This window comes from Gymnoscopelus braueri (genome assembly GCF_963280865.1).
Source record: "Gymnoscopelus braueri genome assembly, chromosome: 22".
NCBI lineage: Eukaryota > Metazoa > Chordata > Actinopteri > Myctophiformes > Myctophidae > Gymnoscopelus > Gymnoscopelus braueri.
The window spans coordinates 39,901,187-39,921,938 of record NC_137624.1 but is presented as its reverse complement, the minus strand read 5'-3'; the positions used below and the strand labels follow the sequence as shown (position 1 = coordinate 39,921,938).

Genomic DNA, 20,752 nt, shown 5'->3' with positions numbered 1-20,752 from the left:
ATATAGGCCTATATGGCTAGACTCTGACATCAGACTTCAGTGTCATCGCATTGGGAGATTGTAAGAAATAACGTACAAAAGGAAAGGACAAAGAAGAGCACCTCTGTGCAGGTTGACAGTAACACAGGGAGTTTATGCAGCGCAGCAGGAATGGTGATCTACGGTGCACTTTGGATGGGTGCTCTGTTCCACTTCTGTCAAACAATGACGTACACCAATGACTGGGCGATAAGGATCTCCGGGGACCAGGAGTCTGCCAACAGGATAGCGGAAAAATATGGATTTACAAATATGGGTCAGGTGAGTGGAAACACAATGCTCTAACATGCCTTTGGTGATATGATACGCGTCTCACTCACTATATGCCATAGGCTATTATAGGCTAACATTTGTGGGATAATTCATCTGTTTACTGTCAAATTACTATCAACCCCCATGCACGATGCATCCCCTCCCTCCGGAAGCAAAGATTTCAGTTAAACTTGTTTGCTTTTATATATATTCAAAGATTTGCAAACATTTTCAAGATTTTTCAAAAATAGCAGATCTACAAGCTCATAGCCGCGCTATGAGCTTGTAGATCTGCTATTTTTGAACAGCCAAAGTATAACATATTCATCTGTTCAACTGTCAAAATTACTATAAACCCTTTTTTTCTGTGGCCCATCTTGTGGAGATTTGTCAAGATCTTTTCAAATATAGCAGAACTACAAGCTCACAACACATCGTATTGCAATGTGTTGTGTGGGCTTGTAGATTGGCTATTTTTGAACAGCCCAAAGTATAGGGTTAAAGTTGTTAAATTGAGTTTTTAAAGGTTGGCCAGAGTGGACATTGTGTCATGTCTCCCCTCCAGTCAAGTCACACTTCTTCATAGGGGATTGCTGAGACTAAGACAACATTTTACATAAAACCCCAAAAAACATGCAATTATTTCATGCCGGAGTCACACTTGAAAAACAAACAAAAACAACAACACTATATGGCTATGAATTACAGTAGGATGTGACTATGATTAATGACGGTTATTTACTGACTAAGGATGTGGACTATGATTAATTAGTTGTATTTACTGAAGGATGCCATGCTTTGCACCTTTTTAGCCCCAATAAACAGTTTTGTCATCCTGAACTCGTAGCATCGTTTCATCATGAGCCTAATTCATTGTTGCAGAATAATTTCTATATACTGTTTGGATTAAGCTCTCCATCAGCAGTCCTGCTAACATCATGGCATTATAATGAAGCTGGGTGCTAGAATGTAATAGCCACTCACTCAGACGCCTGCACGCACACACGCGCACACGCACACACAGTGGTGTAAAGTACTGTAACTGAGTACATTTACTCAAGTACTGTACTTAAGTACAATTTTGAGGTATTCTTACTTTACTGGAGTATTTCCAAATTTCTGTTCTTTTACTTCTACTCCACTACATCTCAGAGGCAAATATTGTACTTTTTACTCCACTACAATTTTTTGAAAACTTTAGTTACCGGTACTTGTTACTTTGCAGATTTTTATTACTATCACAAAACATACATTAACCACTTCAGCCCTATATACATTTTGACCATTTGAAAACAGCCGATCTACAATTTCACAGCATTGTGAGCTTGTAGAACTGCTATTTTCAAAGGATTTTTTATAGATTTTATACATTTGAAGTATTTCTACATTGCAGCATTGGTACTTTTACTTAAGTAAAACATTTGAGTACTTTTTCCACCACTGCACACACACACGCACACACACACACACACACACACACACACACACACACACACACACACACACACACACACACACACACACACACACACACACACACACACACACACACACACACACACACACACACACACACACACACACACACACACACACACTAGCAGTCTAGCAGTGTTGAGCTGTCCAGGCCCATGGTCTCAGGTTGCCCTCGTCTGAAAATCTATCACCGGTGTAAGGTTACGGTACCTTAATGAAAGATAAAAAAGGGAATGGCTTCATAATTTAACAGCTTGTCATGCCGGCATGCTGTGGATGGGAGGAAAATAAACTTCTCTCACTTTGAAGACAAACTCATTGTAAGGAAAGTTTTTGATGTTTGTCTCTCTTGTCAGATCGGAGACTTGAAGAACTATTACAGCTTCAGCCACGGTGAGACGGAGGAGCGGTCGGCTGCTCCTAACGAGAACGCAACGGATGGCATCATCAAGGAGGCCAAGGTAATGAGACACCGCTGGAGACTGAGGTGCATGTGAGACTCTCTGCTGGATTATTAATCAGCTGTATGACAGCAATTACCCCCGCCCCCCCAACACACACACACACACACACACACACACACACACACACACACACACACACACACACACACACACACACACACACACACACACACACACACACAGAAAGAGATATATTGTCCCTCCCCCCTCGCAAGAAAGCAAAGATGCAAGAATGCAAGACAACACGAATTAGTCATTGTCATTGTAGATTCTAATTAATGTATCTGTACCACACGCACAATACTACAATGTGTGTGTTAATAACTAATGCTTAACACCATGCATGCTGTATTCTCACTCCCAAGTAATACGGGGCACAATCTGACCATGTGTCACCCGTTTGACAGTGACGGTGTAAAGTAACTATTGTTACTTTACACCGCCGGTGTCAAACGTAAGTACATTTACTAAGTATGTACTTAAGTACAGTTTTGAGGTGTTTTTCACTTTACTATATAATATTTCAAATCTTTTTCTTCTACTCCACTTCATCTCAGAGGCAAATATTATACTTTTACTCCAACACAATTATTTGAAAACTTTAGTTACTAGTTACTTTGTAGATTTGTATTATTATAACAACTCATACATTAACCACTTCAGCCCTATATACTGTACATTTCAGCTATTTGAAAATAGCCTTGTGGAGCTTGTAGATCTGCTATTTTCATAAGATTTTTATACATTTCATACATTTGAAAACTCCATAATGAATACTTTCCACTTTTGGTACTTTAAGTATATTTTCATACCAATGCTTTTGCACTTGAATTCCGTACTATTACTTCTACATTGCAGTATTGATACTTTTACTTAAGTAAAGAATGTGAGTACTTTTCACACCACTGCAAAAAATGGACGACAAAGTCGTACATCGCGTGTGATCTTGTAGGTGGAGTGGCTTCAGGGATTTTACTTACTACTTACTGTCATGTCTTTTGGATTGATCTTAATAATTTCATAAATTCCAAAATTGACTCTTCTATTTCACTGAATTCAGCACGTATTATTTGGACTTTTAAAAAAATGATAAAATAAGCGTCGACAAAATGTTTGTTATCAACCTTCTCCTAATTCTTGCTAAATGTCATAATTAATTTTACCAAATTTGCTAACCAACGTCCGAATTTTATTGTTTTTAAAGCCTTATTATTGTCATACTTAGACTTAGACAACTTGAAACATTGTACAAACACTAAAGCTATGAAAACCAGAAGAATCTGTGTAGAATATGATATTGCCTAAAGTCTATATAACCTCGAGCTTATTTGTTTATTTTTCTTTTCTTTCTGTATTTTATTTTCCCAATTTTAAGTCAGATTTTTTTTCTGGCATTGTAACTGCTGTTTGTCCTGTTATTTTGTCATTCGTAATGTTTATATTTTGTATTAAAAAACAAGGTGGAGTGGCTTCAGCAGCAGACGGTCCTGAGGAGAGTGAAGAGGAACTCCAGAGCCAGCCACATCTACTCCATCGACATCAAGACCAAACACCCTCCTGCCACCCAGCCAAACTCCAACCACACACAGACACAGCTCTACTTCAATGATCCCGAGTGGAACAACCTGTGGTACATTGTGCGTTGCATTTCACCTACAGTATAATCATATATTCATTATTTTTGTCTGCAGCTACTGGACAAATAATTTGTACCTCGAGTACAATAAAGCAGGGGTCTTCAACAGGGGTTCCGGGACCCCTAGGGGGTCCTCAGAGTTACTACAGGGGGTCCGCCAAATCTCTGTGTGATAGGATCATTGTTTTTTTTACATTAACCACTTGAACCCTAGCATCCTTATTCTAAGGACAACTTTAGCCGAAAATAGCAGATCTACAAGCTCACACTGCGAGGCGTTGTGAGCTTGTAGATCGGCTATTTTCGGCAAAGAGGGGGGGAAAAGAGCAGACCAAGTACAGAGTGAAAGTTTACCAAGTATTGACGGTTTAAGTCGTTAAATGTCTGAAAATACACATGAAAATGAATCCATCATCTATGAAAAGCGTTAATCTGCAACACAATTTAATATTTAAATGTAATATATAGTGGGGGTCCCTGCTTCATCTCTCTCTCAGTTAGGGGGTCCTTGGCCTGAAAAGGATGAAGACCAAATTCCCAATTCTAATCTAATATGTTTGTTGTTGTTGTTGTTGTTTCACTGTTCCAATGACGCATGTTATGAGTATGTTAACACAAACTTATATATAATTGGGGTGGTTGTATTTTGTCTCGATGCTCTTCTATTGAGACATTTAGATTGTGTCAAAGGTCATGTCTCAGATCCAGGGGTCATCGATATGTCCGTACACGGACAAATGTGTCCGTGGCAAAGACTTGGGGTCTTGTCCGTGGCAGATTTTTGATTTACACACCATTGTAATGTTCTCATTTTGATCATAAGACCCAATTACTGACCAAAATGTCCACCACAAGACAGCATGGTGATGACCCCTGCTCAGATCAGGTCAGGTCAGATCCTGTGTGCTGCGCTATGAGCTTGTAGATCTGCTATTTTTGAAAAATATTGGGGGGAAAAAAAATATTTGTTTCCCCAAAAACTGTTTAGGATTTTGATTTTTTTTAAGAATCGCCTCAGGTCTTAATGGGTTAATGGGTTTCCTCCTAACTGACATTCTCCTCCTCCTCCTCCTCTTCCTCCTCCTCCTCCTCCTCCTCCTCCGTAGCACTGCAGTGAGGAGTCGGGGGTCTGCCACTCCCACATGAACATCGAGGGGGCCTGGAGGAGGGGACACACGGGGAAGGGAGTGGTGGTCTCCGTCCTGGACGACGGGCTGGACAGAGCGCATCCCGAGCTCAAGGCGAATTACGTAAGTGCCCTTGAGGAGGAGGAGGAGGATGGGACATTCTCCATAGAAGAAGACATTAATCATAAGCACATTTTGGCAGAGCTCTCTCTCTCGGTGTACAACGAGTGCATAGCGTCGCTGTTCAGGTGGAAACCTCATATGTCCAAAAACTACTCAAATGTTTTACTTAAGTAAAAGTATCAATACTGCAATGTACTCTGTTGCGAGATAGTGAAAATCCAGAATTCAAAATTGACTTGCGTAAAAGTACAAATGTTTTGGTATCAAAATGCATTTAAAGTACCAAAAGTAAAAGTATTCAAACGTTTGAAAATAGCAGATCTACAAGCTCACAACGCGTCGCGATGCGACGCGTTGTGAGCTTGTAGATCGGCTATTTTCAAATAGCCAAGGTATAAAATAGGGCTGAAGTGGTTAATGTAATGTTTTATAATGTAATCATTTATATTTGCAAAGTAACTAGTAACTAAAGTTTTCAAATAATTGTAGTGGAGTAAAAGTACAATATTTGCCTCTGAGATGTAGTGGAGTAGAAGTAAAAGTATAGACAATTGGAAATACTCCAGTAAAGTAAAAGTACCTCAAAATTGTAAGTACAGTACTTGAGTAAATGTACTTAGTTACTTTATGCCACTGAATCTGATGAAGTAGGGTATTATTATATTTTAAATATGGAGATAGGAGCTTTCTGCTCCGACAGCAACAATAGCAGAGCATTGATATTACCAACAAGAGTTTTTGGGGCCGAGGTTTATAAAGGTCAGCTGGGAGTATTGAAATGGACATTAACTGTCCGATCCACTTTACTGTGTATCTGCCTGGAGGAGAGAATGCTCAGTGTGTGATTTATTTGATGGCCTTATTGGCATTTTGTTTTATAATGCTGCTTTGGACCGTTCTCTGTGTTCCGCTTTGTTTTCAAACTGTTGTATAGTAGTGTATATCTGTCTGTCATTAAATGTTTGGATGAATTGAGTACAAAGGACCCCAATGGAAACAAAGCCATAGGCTTTTCTTGGGTTTTAACCCATTAAGACCGGGAACGCATCTGTGTGTATTTTCTAGATTTCTTTGGCTATTCAAAAATAGCAGATATACAAGCTCGTAGCACGGCACAGAGTGCCGTGCTACGAGCTTGTAGATCTACGATTTTTTTTGAAAAAATCATGAAAATGTGTCCAAGTCTTTGAATATGATTTAGTTTTAACATTTCACATTTTTAACTCTGTTACAACTTCTGGGGGGTCCCTGGAACAAAGTGTTTTGAGATGGGGGTCCACGGCCAAATACATATCATTTTTGAGATCCACTGATATTACAGCAAATACGATTTTTCAAAAACTGTTAGGATTTAGAAGACATTTGTAGAATCCCCCCAGAAGCAAAGATTTGAGTAAAAAATGTTCGCTTTAAAAAATACATATTCAAAGATTTGCACACATTTTTCACGATAAAAAAATAAATAGCAGATCTACAAGCTCATAGCGCGGCACTCGGTGCCGCGCTATGAGCTTGTAGATCTGCTATTTTTGAACAGCCAAATAAATCTTAAAAATGACACAGATGCGTTCCCGGTCTTAATGGGTTTTTAAATCCTCTTAGCAGACCTTGTATTGAACTGTGCTTTCCTGTGCTTTTTGTTTTTGCAAACTGCTAATAAAGTATTCAATCAATCAATATCAAAACTGGACCCTCTTGTTTCAGGACCCCCTGGCCAGCTACGATGTGAATGGAAACGACCAGGACCCTTCTCCCAGTGATTCCACCAGCGGTGCTACTAACTAGTTAGTATACTTCTCATTTCATTCACACAATCATCATCATCGCTGTGGGGTGGAAACCAGTGGTGTAAAGTAACTAAGTACAATTACTCAAGTACTGTACTGCACTGAGTAAAAATACTTAAAATGAGTAAAAATACTTAAAATGAGTAAAAATACTTAAAATGAGTAGAAATACTTAAAATATGTTAAAATGAGTAAAAACACGTAAAAATCAGTAAAAACATTTTAAAGTACTTAAAATGAGTAAAAATACTTTGAAGTCATCAAAGTCTGTAAAAAGTAACTAATGAAATGAACTCATGAAAGGCACCACTCTCTTCACACTGGGTGTGATTTTTTACTTTAGCTGGAGTATTTAAAATTTTCAGTACTTTTACTACTAATCCACTACATCTCAGAGGCAAATATTGTACTTTTACTCCACTACAATAGTTACTTTGCGGATATAAATTATTACATTATAAAACATACATTTACCACTTCAGCCTACATAGGCTATTTGAAAATAGCAGATCAACGCGTTGCATTGCGACGCGTTGTGAGCTTGTAGATCTGCTTTTTTTCAAACATTTTAATACTTAATTTTGATACTTTAGTACTTTTACTCGTATCATTTTGAACACAGGCCTTTTACTTGTAACACAATTTATATTGTGGTATATTGCTTTTACTTAAGTATGTGAGTACTTCTTCCACCACTGGTGAAAACCTTGTAAGTCCAAAACTGTGACTTTTACAGGAAATTGAGAATAATTCCAAAACACAAACGAGAAAATGGCAGATCTACAAGTTCAGAACGTGTCACGATGCGACGCATTGTGAGATTTTAGCAGTGGTGGAAAGTAACTAAGTACATTTACTTAAGTACTGTACTTAAGTACAATTTTGAGGTATTTGTACTTTACTTGAGTATTTTCAATTTCCAATACTTTTACTTCTACTCCACTACATCTCAGAGGCAAATATTGTACTTTTACTCAAGTAAATTTGGAATTCCGCACTTTTACTTGTAACGGAGTACTTCTGCATTGCAGTATTGATACTTTTCTTAAGTAAAACATTTGAGTACTTTTTCCACCACTGGATTTTAGACTGGCCATTTTGACTACTTATGCGCGACACTGTCATATATACGATAAAGTAACAAGGCTTTAACTTAATACCTAAAAAGATGTGAAATATGGAGTTACAAGGTTTCTGCCCGACAGCGACAATATAACTATTACTTCCTATACAGTACCTTTAACCCATTAAGACCCGGGACGCATCTGTGTGTCATTTTTAGATTTCTTTGCCTATTAAAAAAATAGCAGATCTACAAGCTCATAGCTTGAGCTTGTAGATCTGCTATTTTTGCAAATCTTTGAATATATATATTTTTCAAAGTGAACATTTGTAACTCAAATCTTTGCTTCTGGGGGATTCTACAAAATAATGTCTCCTAAATCCTAACAGTAAAAAAAAACAAAAACGTATGTTGCTACAGTATATATCAGTGGTTCTCAAACATTTTTCATGTCAAGAACCCCCAAAAATGTCCGCGGACCCCCCATCTCAAAATATTTTGTTTCAGGGACCCACAGAGAAGCAAAGATTTGAGTTAAAAATCTATATATATTCAAAGATTTGCACACCTTTTTCAAAAATAGAAGATCTACAAGCTCATAGCGCGGCACTCGGTGCCGCGCTATGAGCTTGTAGATCTGCTATTTTTGAATAGCCCAAAGAAATCTTAAAATGACACACAGATGCTTTCCCGGATTGAATGGGTTAATAGTATTTGACACAGCAACTTCACTTGATGCATGCTTCTCCTGTTCCGAGTACTGTATCAACAATAAACGTGCCACACACTGTAAATATGTCTCATCCATCACTGCTGATGCCATGCAAATAGCCTCCTCGTGTATATAATAATAATATGACCTCATGCACAAGATACATTACTGTATATGTATATAGTAATGTTTTATGATCTCATGTATATCATTGCTGTGGGTTGGAAACCTTGTATATCCTAAACCGTTTTATTGCAACAGTCTTGTACGATGAAGTAAGGTATTAAAGGTAGGCTAAGTGATTTTCTTTGGTTAAAATAAGTGTTAAATATATATATATATATTCTGATAGTAATCATTGCTATAGAGTGTTTGTTCAGTAACAGGAGTCTCCCATGTCTCTCCAGCTCTTTATTAAACAGAAAACGCATTTTCCGATCGGGAAAGGGTGTAGTCTATAGCAATGATTACTATCACAATATAATGCTTTAACCTTTTAAAGGGGCCACACCATGAATTTCATTTTTTTTTTTGGGGGGGGGGTATTTTTTGGGCTCCCCAGTGTCTCTTGTACCCCTAAACATTAGCATTCAGTCATTCATTCTCATTTCAGAGATTTTCAGAATGGGCGTGTCTGAACAGGCCATTTCAGAATGGCAAGGCAAGTGACATCACTTGCCTTGCCATTGCATTGATGATGGCCAGACAGAATTGCTCAGTAGCCCCCCCCCCTGCCCAAAAGGACGTTTTGGTATTGCAGCTGAAAAAGCTTGGAATGACAGACAGTCAGATTGTGAGAAAAAATATCTGGATGTTTTTTAGGCTTACAACCTGTTTAAAACGTATTAGGGGCCAATATTTATATATAATATATATTTTTTTAATTTATGGTGTGGCCCCTTTAACATCACTTACCCTTCCTTTAATTTACGGGGGGGGGGAAAAAACATACAAAGTTGAAATATGGAGAAGGGAGATTACAAGGTCTCTGCCCGGCAGTGACGATATACAGTAATGATATTATGACCTCATGTACATACAGTTATTATAATATGGGCCTTGTGTGTTTTGTGGGAATTAAGTCATGGAACTGAATGCGCCGGAATCATCGCGGCCGCTGCCAACAACTCCCAGTGCACTGTGGGAGTTTCCTTTCACGCCAGGATAGGCGGTGAGTACATAATGACTCAAGCTAGAATCCATAATGTATATAAAATTGTATGTGAATATATATATATATATATATATATATAGAGAGAGAGAGAGAGAGAGAGAGAGAGAGAGAGAGAGAGAGAGAGAGAGAGAGAGACGTATTGTATTTATCCCATTGAGACCTGAAGCCGATTCTACATGTCTCCTAAATCTCAACAGTATTCTGAAAAACGTATGTTTCTATATCAGTGGTGCTCAATATTTTTCATGTCAAGGACCCCCAAAATGATATTTATTTGGCCGCGGACCCCCATCAAAATATTTTGTTCCAGGGACCCCCCAGAAGCAAAGATTTGAGTTAAAAATGTTCGCTTTAAAAATATATATATTCAAAGGTTTGCACACATTTTCACGATTTTTTCAAAAATAGCAGATCTACAAGCTCGTAGCGCGGCACTCGGTGCCGCGCTATGAGCTTGTAGATCTGCTATTTTTGAATAGCCCAAAGTGTAAAATAATGCTTTTTAGCTCAAATCTAAAAATGACACAGTTCCAGGTCTTAATGGGTTATATATACAGTGCCATCTGTCTCGCTCAGGGGACACTTTTGGACACATATATATATATATATATAGAATAATATATACAAATGTATTTGCAGGCATCCGGATGCTGGATGGAGATGTGACAGACATGGTGGAGGCCCGGGCGCTGAGCTTCAGGCCCCAGCACATTGATATCTACTTATCCAGCTGGGGCCCCGTGGACGATGGCAGCACCGTGGAGGGGCCTGGGACGCTGGCTCGCCTCGCCTTACAGCACGGAGCACAGAGAGTGAGTGATGAAGAGGAGGAGAGGAGAGAGAGAGAGAGAGAGAGAGAGAGAGAGAGAAAGAGCCAGAGTAGAGCAGAGTGGAGCAGAAACCGTGTGTGTCCGAAACCTTTCCTTTTCAGGAAATGGAAGTTAACCCTTTAAGACCTGAGGTTTTTTGAAAGTTTTGACATTTTGAAACATTTTGAAAAAAATCGGAAAAAAAAGAAATTCAAGATTTTTTTTAAAAATAGCAGATCTACAAGCTCGTAGCACCGAGTGCCGCGCTTTGAGCTTGTATATCTGCTATTTTTGAATAGCTTAAAAAAATCTAAAAATGATACAAATGCTTCTTCAGGTCTTAATGGGTTAAAAAGACTTTTGACTCTAAAGTTATTTTAGTCACAAGCTCTTGTTATATTTGTAAAAAACCCACAGTCAGACTTAAAGGAATAGTTCACCCAAAAAAATACTTATTTTCTATCAATTACAAACCATATGAAGCCTTGAATTCATCGATTTTTTAAAAACGTTTTTGACACATTCCTGAGCCAATAATTTGATGACCGGTTGTATTTCCGGTAGGAGACTCAAAGAGACTCCTTTGGGTCTCCTACCGGATACATTAGCATCTTTCCGCCGATAATATGAATTATTGGCTTAGGAATGCGACAAAAACAAAATAATCTCCATGAATTCAGTGCTTCATGGGGTGTGTAATTGATAGAAAATAAGTAATTGTTGGGGTGGAACTATCCTCCTTTAACCACTTTCACTTTCAAAATGTTTATAGTTATTTTTGCTACTTATGCGTGACACTCTTGTGCAACAAAGTAGAACTTTAATTTTGGAAGAAAAATAGTTGAAATAAATATGGAATATTTAAATGAATATGGAGATACAAACGAGATGAGAAACAGAGAGAGAACTGATGTCTTGGTTTGTTTTATGTGTTTGTGTATGTAGCCTATCCGAAAGTCGGGAACTGTGTGTGTGTGTGTGTGTGTGTGTGTGTGTGTGTGTGTGTGTGTGTGTGGGTGTGGGTGTGGGTGTGGGTGTGTGTGTGTGTGTGTGCACGTGGGCGTGCGAGTGTGCATGTGCATGTGCGTGTGTGTGTGGGGGGAGGGGGGGTGTTCCCATGTTTCCAACAGTGTCTCTCACCTCCAGCAGTATATTTACTCCAAGGGCTTATCTTTATCTCCTTATCAATATGTAAAATATCATTAATGAATGAATCTCTCCTGTCTGCCTCACTGCTTTCCCTTAATCTCAGGGCAGCAGTGGTGTAAAGTAACGTACATTTACTGTACTTAAGTACCATTACCCACTTCAGCTCTAAATATAAATTTCGGCCATTTGAAAATAGCTGATCTACAAGCTCACAATGCGTCGCGATGCGACGCATTGTGAGCTTGTAGATTTGCTATTTTCAAAAGATTTTTTTAATACGTTTTATACATTTGAAAAGTTGTGAAATGGGACCTTCCTGCATAATGAGTACTTTCTACTTTTGGTACTTTAAGTACATTTTGATACCAATAAAAACCTTTGTACTTTTTACTCAAGTACATTTTGAATTATGGACTTAAACTTGTAACAGAGTATTTCTACATTGCAGTATTGATACCAGGGGCAGGAATCTCAGGGAAGGCCATTGGCGACGGCAATGGCTACGAAGGCCATGGCCGTCGTTGCCCCTCAGTTTGGCCTTGTGCCGCTCAAAAAATGGCTTGCCCTGAGGCCACTGTGGCCTTAATGCCCCAGCTGACTGTACCACTTTCTCCTCTGTCTCTTTCTTGTCAATATGTAGACACCAGTGTCTCTTTCTTTCCAGTGTCTTTTGTCCGCATCTTTAAACCAATCCAGTAACTTTGATTGGTGCAGCTATAGGGCTGAGCATGGATCAGATTGTAAATACCATAATTACATTATTTCACAGCAGATTTCAGTCTACATACATTTAAAATCATCCTTAACCCTTAATTTCAATTAATACTTTTATTTGATGGCCTTCCTGCCCTGGCATTTGGCCTTTGTGCCCTCAAAAAGTGGGCAACACCAAAGGCCAAGTGGCCTTGCCCCTAAAATGCCTGATTGATACTTTTACTTCAGTGAAGAATGTGAGTGCTTTTTTTCCCACCACTGCAGGGCAGGCACGGTCGGGGCTCTATCTTCGTGTGGGCGTCGGGGAACGGCGGGCGGCGGGGCGACCACTGCTCCTGCGACGGCTACACCAACAGCATCTACACCATCTCCATCAGCAGCAGCACCCAGAGCGGACGCAGGCCCGACTACCAGGAGCTGTGCTCCTCCACCCTGGCCACGGCCTACAGCGGCGGGGAGATCCAGAGCTCCAGAATGGTGAGTGTATATGTACTGTATGGATTTTGGTAATGCATTAAGGGGCCACGGACCCCCATAACTCAGAGAGTTACAGACTTGTAAGGGTCCATTTTGATTCCTAGCTATCGATCATTTAGTTAACTGGCTCTCTGGTACTGTAGCAATGTAAAAACAAGACATGGCTGAGGCTGCGACCTTATAGTACACCATGACTTAAGCAACACCAGCTGTGTTGCTTAAGTCATGCTGTATTATAAGTGTACTATAAGTGTGTATAGTACTATAAGTGTACTGTCTATAAGCTAATACAATTAATAATGGGTGTTAGATTTAGGTATACCCAGAGCCTTCTAAGGAGAGTTTCGATACCTAAATCTAACACACCCATTATTAATTGTATTAGCTGCAGCCGCGTTGCGAACTAGCCCGCTATGTTTTTGCCCTTCTGTAGTTTTTAACCTGTACAAGAAAACAAACCGAAAAAATCAGCCTAGGGTGCCGTTCCCCTTTAACCCATTAAGACCTGAGGCGATTCTTAAAAATGTTTTCTATATCCTAACAGTTTTTTGAAAAATAGAAGATCTACAAGCTCATAGCGCGGCACTCGGTGCCGCGCTATGAGCTTGAAGAGCTGCTATTTTTGAATAGCCAAAGAAATCAAAAAATTACACAGATGCGTTCCCGGTCTTAATGGGTTAAAATACTAGTACGATGACATTCCAATTGCTTTGTGTGACCCTAACGCCTCCCAATGAAATGAATTGCATTTAAACAGGTCAATTTATCCGGATATAAAGACATGACACCCGATGACTTATTTGGCTCTAAAAAGCGAGCATGCAAACTGTAAATATGCAGTTTTTGCCAGCATCCATTACAGACTAATGTGTGCTATAAATCTAGCCTAAATTGTCATTGGTTATTGTGCCCGCCGTTAGTTTTATGCAAAAGGAAAGAGCATAAGAATTACCCTGGAGAAGCTTATTGCTACGTTGCTGTCAATATTTTTGAAGCACTGGGGGTAAAAAAACATTTTCCAACACAACATCCTAATAAAGACGTGCTCAGCAGTTCTGGGAGGGATTCGTTTCAAGCACCCACTTGGCTTAATCACTTTCAGATGGCTCAACTAACTTTGGAGCGTTTGGCTATACCATGATCTGAGCGTATAGTGCAGGGGTGATGCCACTTTGATGATGTAGAGCAGTGTCTATCAACCCTGGCAAACGTCCCAATTTTGGGCCGGGGCTACTGCTGAGGTGTGCCGCGCCGTTTGAAGAAGGTTTGAAAAAATATTTTTTTTTTTTTTTTTTTTAAACAATAATAATAATCAGGCATGCAAACAGCCCCGAGGTGAAAAGGGTGACAAAATGCTGTATTTTTTCGGGTCAGGTGTCACACTATTGCCCTATTTGGATTCAAAACGGCTAGTGGAAGCTGAAAAGCTACAAGTTTGCATGTCTGAATAATGCAAAAACAGAAATATTTGTTTGCATTTGCTTTTTTTCTCCCCCATATATTTTCATGATAAAAAAGTGCGTATCGTATCGAAATCGTATCGAAGTTGTGTGCCCAATATCGTATCGTATCGTTTCGTGAAATTAGTGTATCGGCACACCCCTAGTGTGTGTATATAGATATACCGTATATATATATATATAATTATATATATATATATATACCGTATATCTAGGTGTGCCCTGGGATTTTTTGGCTATGCCAGGTGTTAGCTAGGCGGAATTATGCCGTTTTCAATACACGATAGTGCACTTGGTGATACAAGCGCGAAATTTGGCACAGATGACCTTCATATGACCCTAATTGATAATCAACCTCTGGCCACGCAGAATTCCTAAGATTTCAAGATGGCCACCACCAGTTTTCAAAATGGCTGCAACTGGGCCAATGTGTTGGACTATATCGCTTTGCTGGGGCTTATTTTAATATAAGAGAATGTGTTCTGGAGGTATTCCTACAGATAAAAAATAACATTAGGTTCCAAAATGGCGGCATATTTTCCAATATGGCTGCCGATAAATTGCAGAAATGTAATGTTTTCTGGTAATTAGTGCCTCTGTTTTGAAGCCTAGTTACTGTTACCTGCCTTGTCTTACCAGTCCTGTGATATTGTCAGTGTTTCCACCTGTGTCCTCTTAGTCCCCCAGCCTATCCCAGTGTTGATTGTCTGTCGAGTTCACCTGTATCCTGTTAATCCCTGTCTATTTAAGCCCTGTGTTTGCTCTGTGTTCTTCTTGGTCCGTAGACACCCTAACCCATAGCAATGGACACACAGACAGAAATGCTCTCGTCTTCGGCCCAGGAAGACAGTACAACTAGTACTACCGATTGGAATTCATGCTGTTTGTGCCAACATAACATGGGTGAAAAGTTAGTTGATGCCACTAGCAGTGGTTATGTGACATTGGCTACCAATATTCCCCAGTTCCACAAAATGAACTGCATGCCAATTCCTTTTGACCCAAAGCGACTCGATGACGGTGATGGAATTCAGTTGACACTTGAGAGGAACAAAGCCAAATATCACACATCATGCTCAATAAAGTTTAAATCGGCAGCCATATTGGAAAATATGCCGCCATATTGGAACCTAATGTTATTTTTTATCTTACTTGGTAGGAATACCTCCAGAACATATTCTCTTATATTAAAATAAGCCCCAGCAAAGCGATATAGTCCAACACATTGGCCCAGTTGCAGCCATTTTGAAAACTGGTGGTGGCCATCTTGAAATCTTAGGAATTCCGCGTGGCCAGAGGTTGATTATCAATTAGGGTCATATGAAGGTCATCTGTGCCAAATTTCGCGCTTGTATCACCAAGTGCACTATGGTATCAATTTTCCGCCTAGCTATGTGCCTTGGCACAAAAAAGGTTGATATACACTGATGTAGAGGGCCACTATATTTCCACACTCACTCCAGAGGGTCACATTGCATATACTGTCAGGCAGACACCTCTTATCTCCGTATTTTGGCTTTTTTCGTAAATTAATTCCGTATTTTTACTTATGTAAAAGACAGTACAATTGTAATTCTAATCATTAAGCTACTAATATAGACTGAACTAATTAAAGCGGGTCATGTTTGCATGTTTGGAATTGTAACAGCTGAAATCAATAATATATTGGGCCGCATTAAGTGAAGGTGGGGGCCGCATGTGGCCCCCGGGCCGCCAGTTGCCCATGTATGGTATAGTGGGAGCTGAGATACCTTTGCTGACAGCTAGCACCCAGCGTAATGCCATTTCAAGCTGGCCACAGCTAACAAGACGTCTGGGCCAAAACATACTATGAAACTGGACCGTGTATGAAACAATGGAGTGCTTTGAAACCAATTTGCAACAATGGATACAGGAATGGTGGTCTATAACTGAGGGGGGGGGGTTCCAGAGCTTCCCCAGTTAAAGGGATATTTCACTTTCAAAAAAACTTTTGGTAATTTTATCATCTACTCAGGCCTTTGTGATCCCCCCAGACAGTTTTCAAGTTGCTTGATTAATTATTTAGATATTTGATATTCATTTTATCAGACACGCCCCCTTCCTATACAAACCCATTGTAACTTCAAACTCCATTTTAACCATGTTAGATTCATCAAAAACACCCGTCCTTGGTTCTGGTGAATCACCCTGCCCTCCTAATGCGTGAGGGGGCCGTGTTTTTCCGATTACTTTTTTCATTTATTTAATTTAATATTTTTATTGTATTTTTTTTTTTTTTTCCAAAAAAAAATATAAAAAATAAATGAAAAAAGTAATTGAAAAAACATGGCCCCCTCATGCATTAGGAGGGCAGGATGAGATGAATGAAGTTTGAAGTTACAATGGGTTTGTATAGGAAGGGGGCGTGTCTGATAAAATGAATATCAAATATCTAAATAATGAATCAAGCAACTTAAAAACTGTCTGGGGGGATCACAAAGGCCTGAGTAGATGATAAAATGACCAAAAGTTTTTTTGAAAGTGAAATATCCCTTTAAAGGATTGAATGATAATTAGGAACCAAATGGACCCTCATCGGTCTGTAACCCTGAGAGTGTGGGGGGTCTGTGGCCTAATGCGTACCAAACTGTTTGATCCTCGTGTCTATAAACACTGATCATGCTGCACAACATGCTGAAAGGTTTCATTTAAGAACCAATGCATTCCAAGTCAATAACAACACAACTATTGTTTTACAATGTATATACTGTCCTTGACATAGAATATTACACCACCATCACATGACATAATAGATGCTTTCTCAGTTTTAATGGGTTAAGCATAAAAAGTCCAGTTTTATTTCATTCATAAGATGTTGTGCAGTGGTGGAAAGTAACTAAGTACATTTACTTAAGTACTGTACTTAAGTACAATTTTGAGGTATTTGTACTTTACTTGAGTATTTCCAATTTCCAATACTTTTACTTCTACTCCACTACATCTCAGAGGCAAATATTCTACTTTTACTCCACTACAATTATTTGAAAACTTTAGTTACTAGATACTTTTCAGATATAAACTATGATATAATGAAACATACATTAACCACTTTAGCCCTATTTTATACCTAGGCTATTTGAAAATAGCCGATCTACAAGCTCACAACGCGTCGCGATGCGACGCGTTGTGAGCTTGTAGATCTGCTATTTTCAAATATTTAGTACTTTTACTTTTGGTACTTTAAGTACATTTTGATGCCAATACTTTTGTACTTTTACTCAAGTAAACTTTTAATTCTGGACTTTTACTTGTAACAGAGTATTTTTATATTGCAGTATTGATACTTTTACTTAAGTAAAGAATTTGAGTACTTTTTCCACCACTGATGTTGTGGCACACGGTTCACCATGCAGAGAGTGGTTCACCATGCAGAGAGTGGTTCACCATGCAGAGAGTGGGTCACCATGCAGAGAGTGGGTCACCATGCAGAGAGTGGTTCACCATGCAGAGAGTGGTTCACCATGCAGAGAGTGGGTCACCATGCAGAGAGTGGTTCACCATGCAGAGAGTGGTTCACCATGCAGAGAGTGGTTCACCATGCAGAGAGTGGTTCACCATGCAGAGAGTGGTTCACCATGCAGAGAGTGGGTCACCATGCAGAGAGTGGGTCACCATGCAGAGAGTGGGTCACCATGCAGAGAGTGGTTCACCATGCAGAGAGTGGGTCACCATGCAGAGAGTGGTTCACCATGCAGAGAGTGGTTCACCATGCAGAGAGTGGTTCACCATGCAGAGAGTGGTTCACCATGTCGAGTGGTTCACCATGCAGAGAGTGGTTCACCATGCAGAGAGTGGTTCACCATGTCGAGTGGTTCACCATGCAGAGAGTGGTTCACCATGCAGAGAGTGGTTCACCATGCAGAGAGTGGTTCACCATGCAGAGAGTGGTTCACCATGCAGAGAGTGGTTCACCATGCAGAGAGTGGTTCACCATGTCGAGTGGGTCACCATGCAGAGAGTGGTTCACCATGCAGAGAGTGGTTCACCATGTCGAGTGGGTCACCATGCAGAGAGTGGTTCACCATGCAGAGAGTGGTTCACCATGTCGAGTGGTTCACCATGCAGAGAGTGGTTCACCATGCAGAGAGTGGGTCACCATGCAGAGAGTGGGTCACCATGCAGAGAGTGGTTCACCATGCAGAGAGTGGTTCACCATGCAGAGAGTGGTTCACCATGCAGAGAGTGGGTCACCATGCAGAGAGTGGTTCACCATGCAGAGAGTGGTTCACCATGCAGAGAGTGGGTCACCATGCAGAGAGTGGTTCACCATGCAGAGAGTGGGTCACCATGCAGAGAGTGGTTCACCATGCAGAGAGTGGGTCACCATGCAGAGAGTGGTTCACCATGCAGAGAGTGGTTCACCATGCAGAGAGTGGTTCACCATGCAGAGAGTGGTTCACCATGCAGAGAGTGGTTCACCATGCAGAGAGTGGTTCACCATGCAGAGAGTGGGTCACCATGCAGAGAGTGGTTCACCATGCAGAGAGTGGTTCACCATGCAGAGAGTGGTTCACCATGCAGAGAGTGGTTCACCATGTCGAGTGGTTCACCATGCAGAGAGTGGTTCACCATGCAGAGAGTGGGTCACCATGCAGAGAGTGGGTCACCATGCAGAGAGTGGGTCACCATGCAGAGAGTGGGTCACCATGTCGAGTGGGTCACCATGCAGAGAGTGGTTCACCATGCAGAGAGTGGTTCACCATGCAGAGAGTGGTTCACCATGCAGAGAGTGGTTCACCATGCAGAGAGTGGTTCACCATGCAGAGAGTGGTTCACCATGCAGAGAGTGGTTCACCATGCAGAGAGTGGTTCACCATGTCGAGTGGGTCACCATGCAGAGAGTGGTTCACCATGCAGAGAGTGGTTCACCATGTCGAGTGGGTCACCATGCAGAGAGTGGTTCACCATGCAGAGAGTGGTTCACCATGTCGAGTGGTTCACCATGCAGAGAGTGGTTCACCATGCAGAGAGTGGGTCACCATGCAGAGAGTGGGTCACCATGCAGAGAGTGGTTCACCATGCAGAGAGTGGTTCACCATGCAGAGAGTGGTTCACCATGCAGAGAGTGGGTCACCATGCAGAGAGTGGTTCACCATGCAGAGAGTGGTTCACCATGCAGAGAGTGGGTCACCATGCAGAGAGTGGTTCACCATGCAGAGAGTGGGTCACCATGCAGAGAGTGGTTCACCATGCAGAGAGTGGGTCACCATGCAGAGAGTGGTTCACCATGCAGAGAGTGGTTCACCATGCAGAGAGTGGTTCACCATGCAGAGAGTGGTTCACCATGCAGAGAGTGGTTCACCATGCAGAGAGTGGTTCACCATGCAGAGAGTGGGTCACCATGCAGAGAGTGGTTCACCATGCAGAGAGTGGTTCACCATGCAGAGAGTGGTTCACCATGCAGAGAGTGGCGCAGTGCTTGGCAAAGCTTATAGTGCTGTTGTACTTTATTGAGTCAGCTGATGACTTCATTGGTGGTGAGCAATGTGCTGTTCATAGCAGTGAAGTCATCGCACCCCAGACAGTGTATTTTGGACCTCAGCCAAGCCAGGACTATAAGATGCACACGTCCCCCTGAAGTTGGAATGTGACAAACATGGTATATAAGAAGAAAGTTTCCACAGCATTTTAGAAAGGCTTAAGTTTGGACCATTTCTCATTGAAAGTATCATTTCGTTGCTGTCGGATGGAAACCTTTTGTTACGTCCAAAACCGGAAAAAAAAACATTTATATAGTGAAAATAACCGATCTACAAGCTCACAGCGTGTCGCGATGCGACACGTTGTGAGCTTGTAGATCGTCTATTTTCACTGCTTTTGTGTGACACTTTTGCATGATGAAGTAAGGCGTTAATTTACGCGAAAACAGCAACGATTTGTGCTTGTCCATTTTTTTGAACGTTGCATATTTTCTGACAGACAGGCCTACCGGCATCCCAGGCATCTGGCATCTGTAGGCTAGGTTGGAGGCCAATCAGATTGTGGCGTCAATTATTCACACATGCTTTTGTCGGACTGTGTAGTTGAAGGTGAAATAGAGATTGTTTCCAGACAAGCCACCATTGTTCTTTTGCGGTAAGAACTTTTTGTAGGGATATATACTCATGACCCATACAAATTGTTTCGTGTTCCCATTGTTTGGGATTCACCGGGCTATGGGATACATGTCCACAAGGCTATGGCGCGCAACTATAGGCTAGCCAATCGGGTGCGCGCTGTCCATTTGTATGGGATTCACTTGCCACCCAGTTGCAACGCTTCAGTCCTTC

The 20,752-nt window shown here is 40.8% G+C and overlaps 1 protein-coding gene across 1 annotated transcript in view; it reads left to right on the top strand.

The window, feature by feature from the left end:
- Positions 1 to 204: 204 nt before the first annotated feature.
- The window catches only part of LOC308079015 (uncharacterized protein), a gene marked incomplete at both ends in the record, with an annotated part of 96,896 nt that continues 76,348 nt past the window's right edge, over positions 205 to 20,752 (top strand). Inside the window, 8 exons of the mRNA XM_080420353.1 lie at positions 205 to 300; positions 2,124 to 2,228; positions 3,692 to 3,868; positions 4,974 to 5,117; positions 6,822 to 6,901; positions 9,762 to 9,850; positions 10,493 to 10,665; positions 12,790 to 13,002. Of these exons, the coding sequence (XP_080276479.1) occupies positions 205 to 300; positions 2,124 to 2,228; positions 3,692 to 3,868; positions 4,974 to 5,117; positions 6,822 to 6,901; positions 9,762 to 9,850; positions 10,493 to 10,665; positions 12,790 to 13,002 (1,077 nt within the window). The remainder of the gene's footprint in view (positions 301 to 2,123; positions 2,229 to 3,691; positions 3,869 to 4,973; positions 5,118 to 6,821; positions 6,902 to 9,761; positions 9,851 to 10,492; positions 10,666 to 12,789; positions 13,003 to 20,752) is intronic.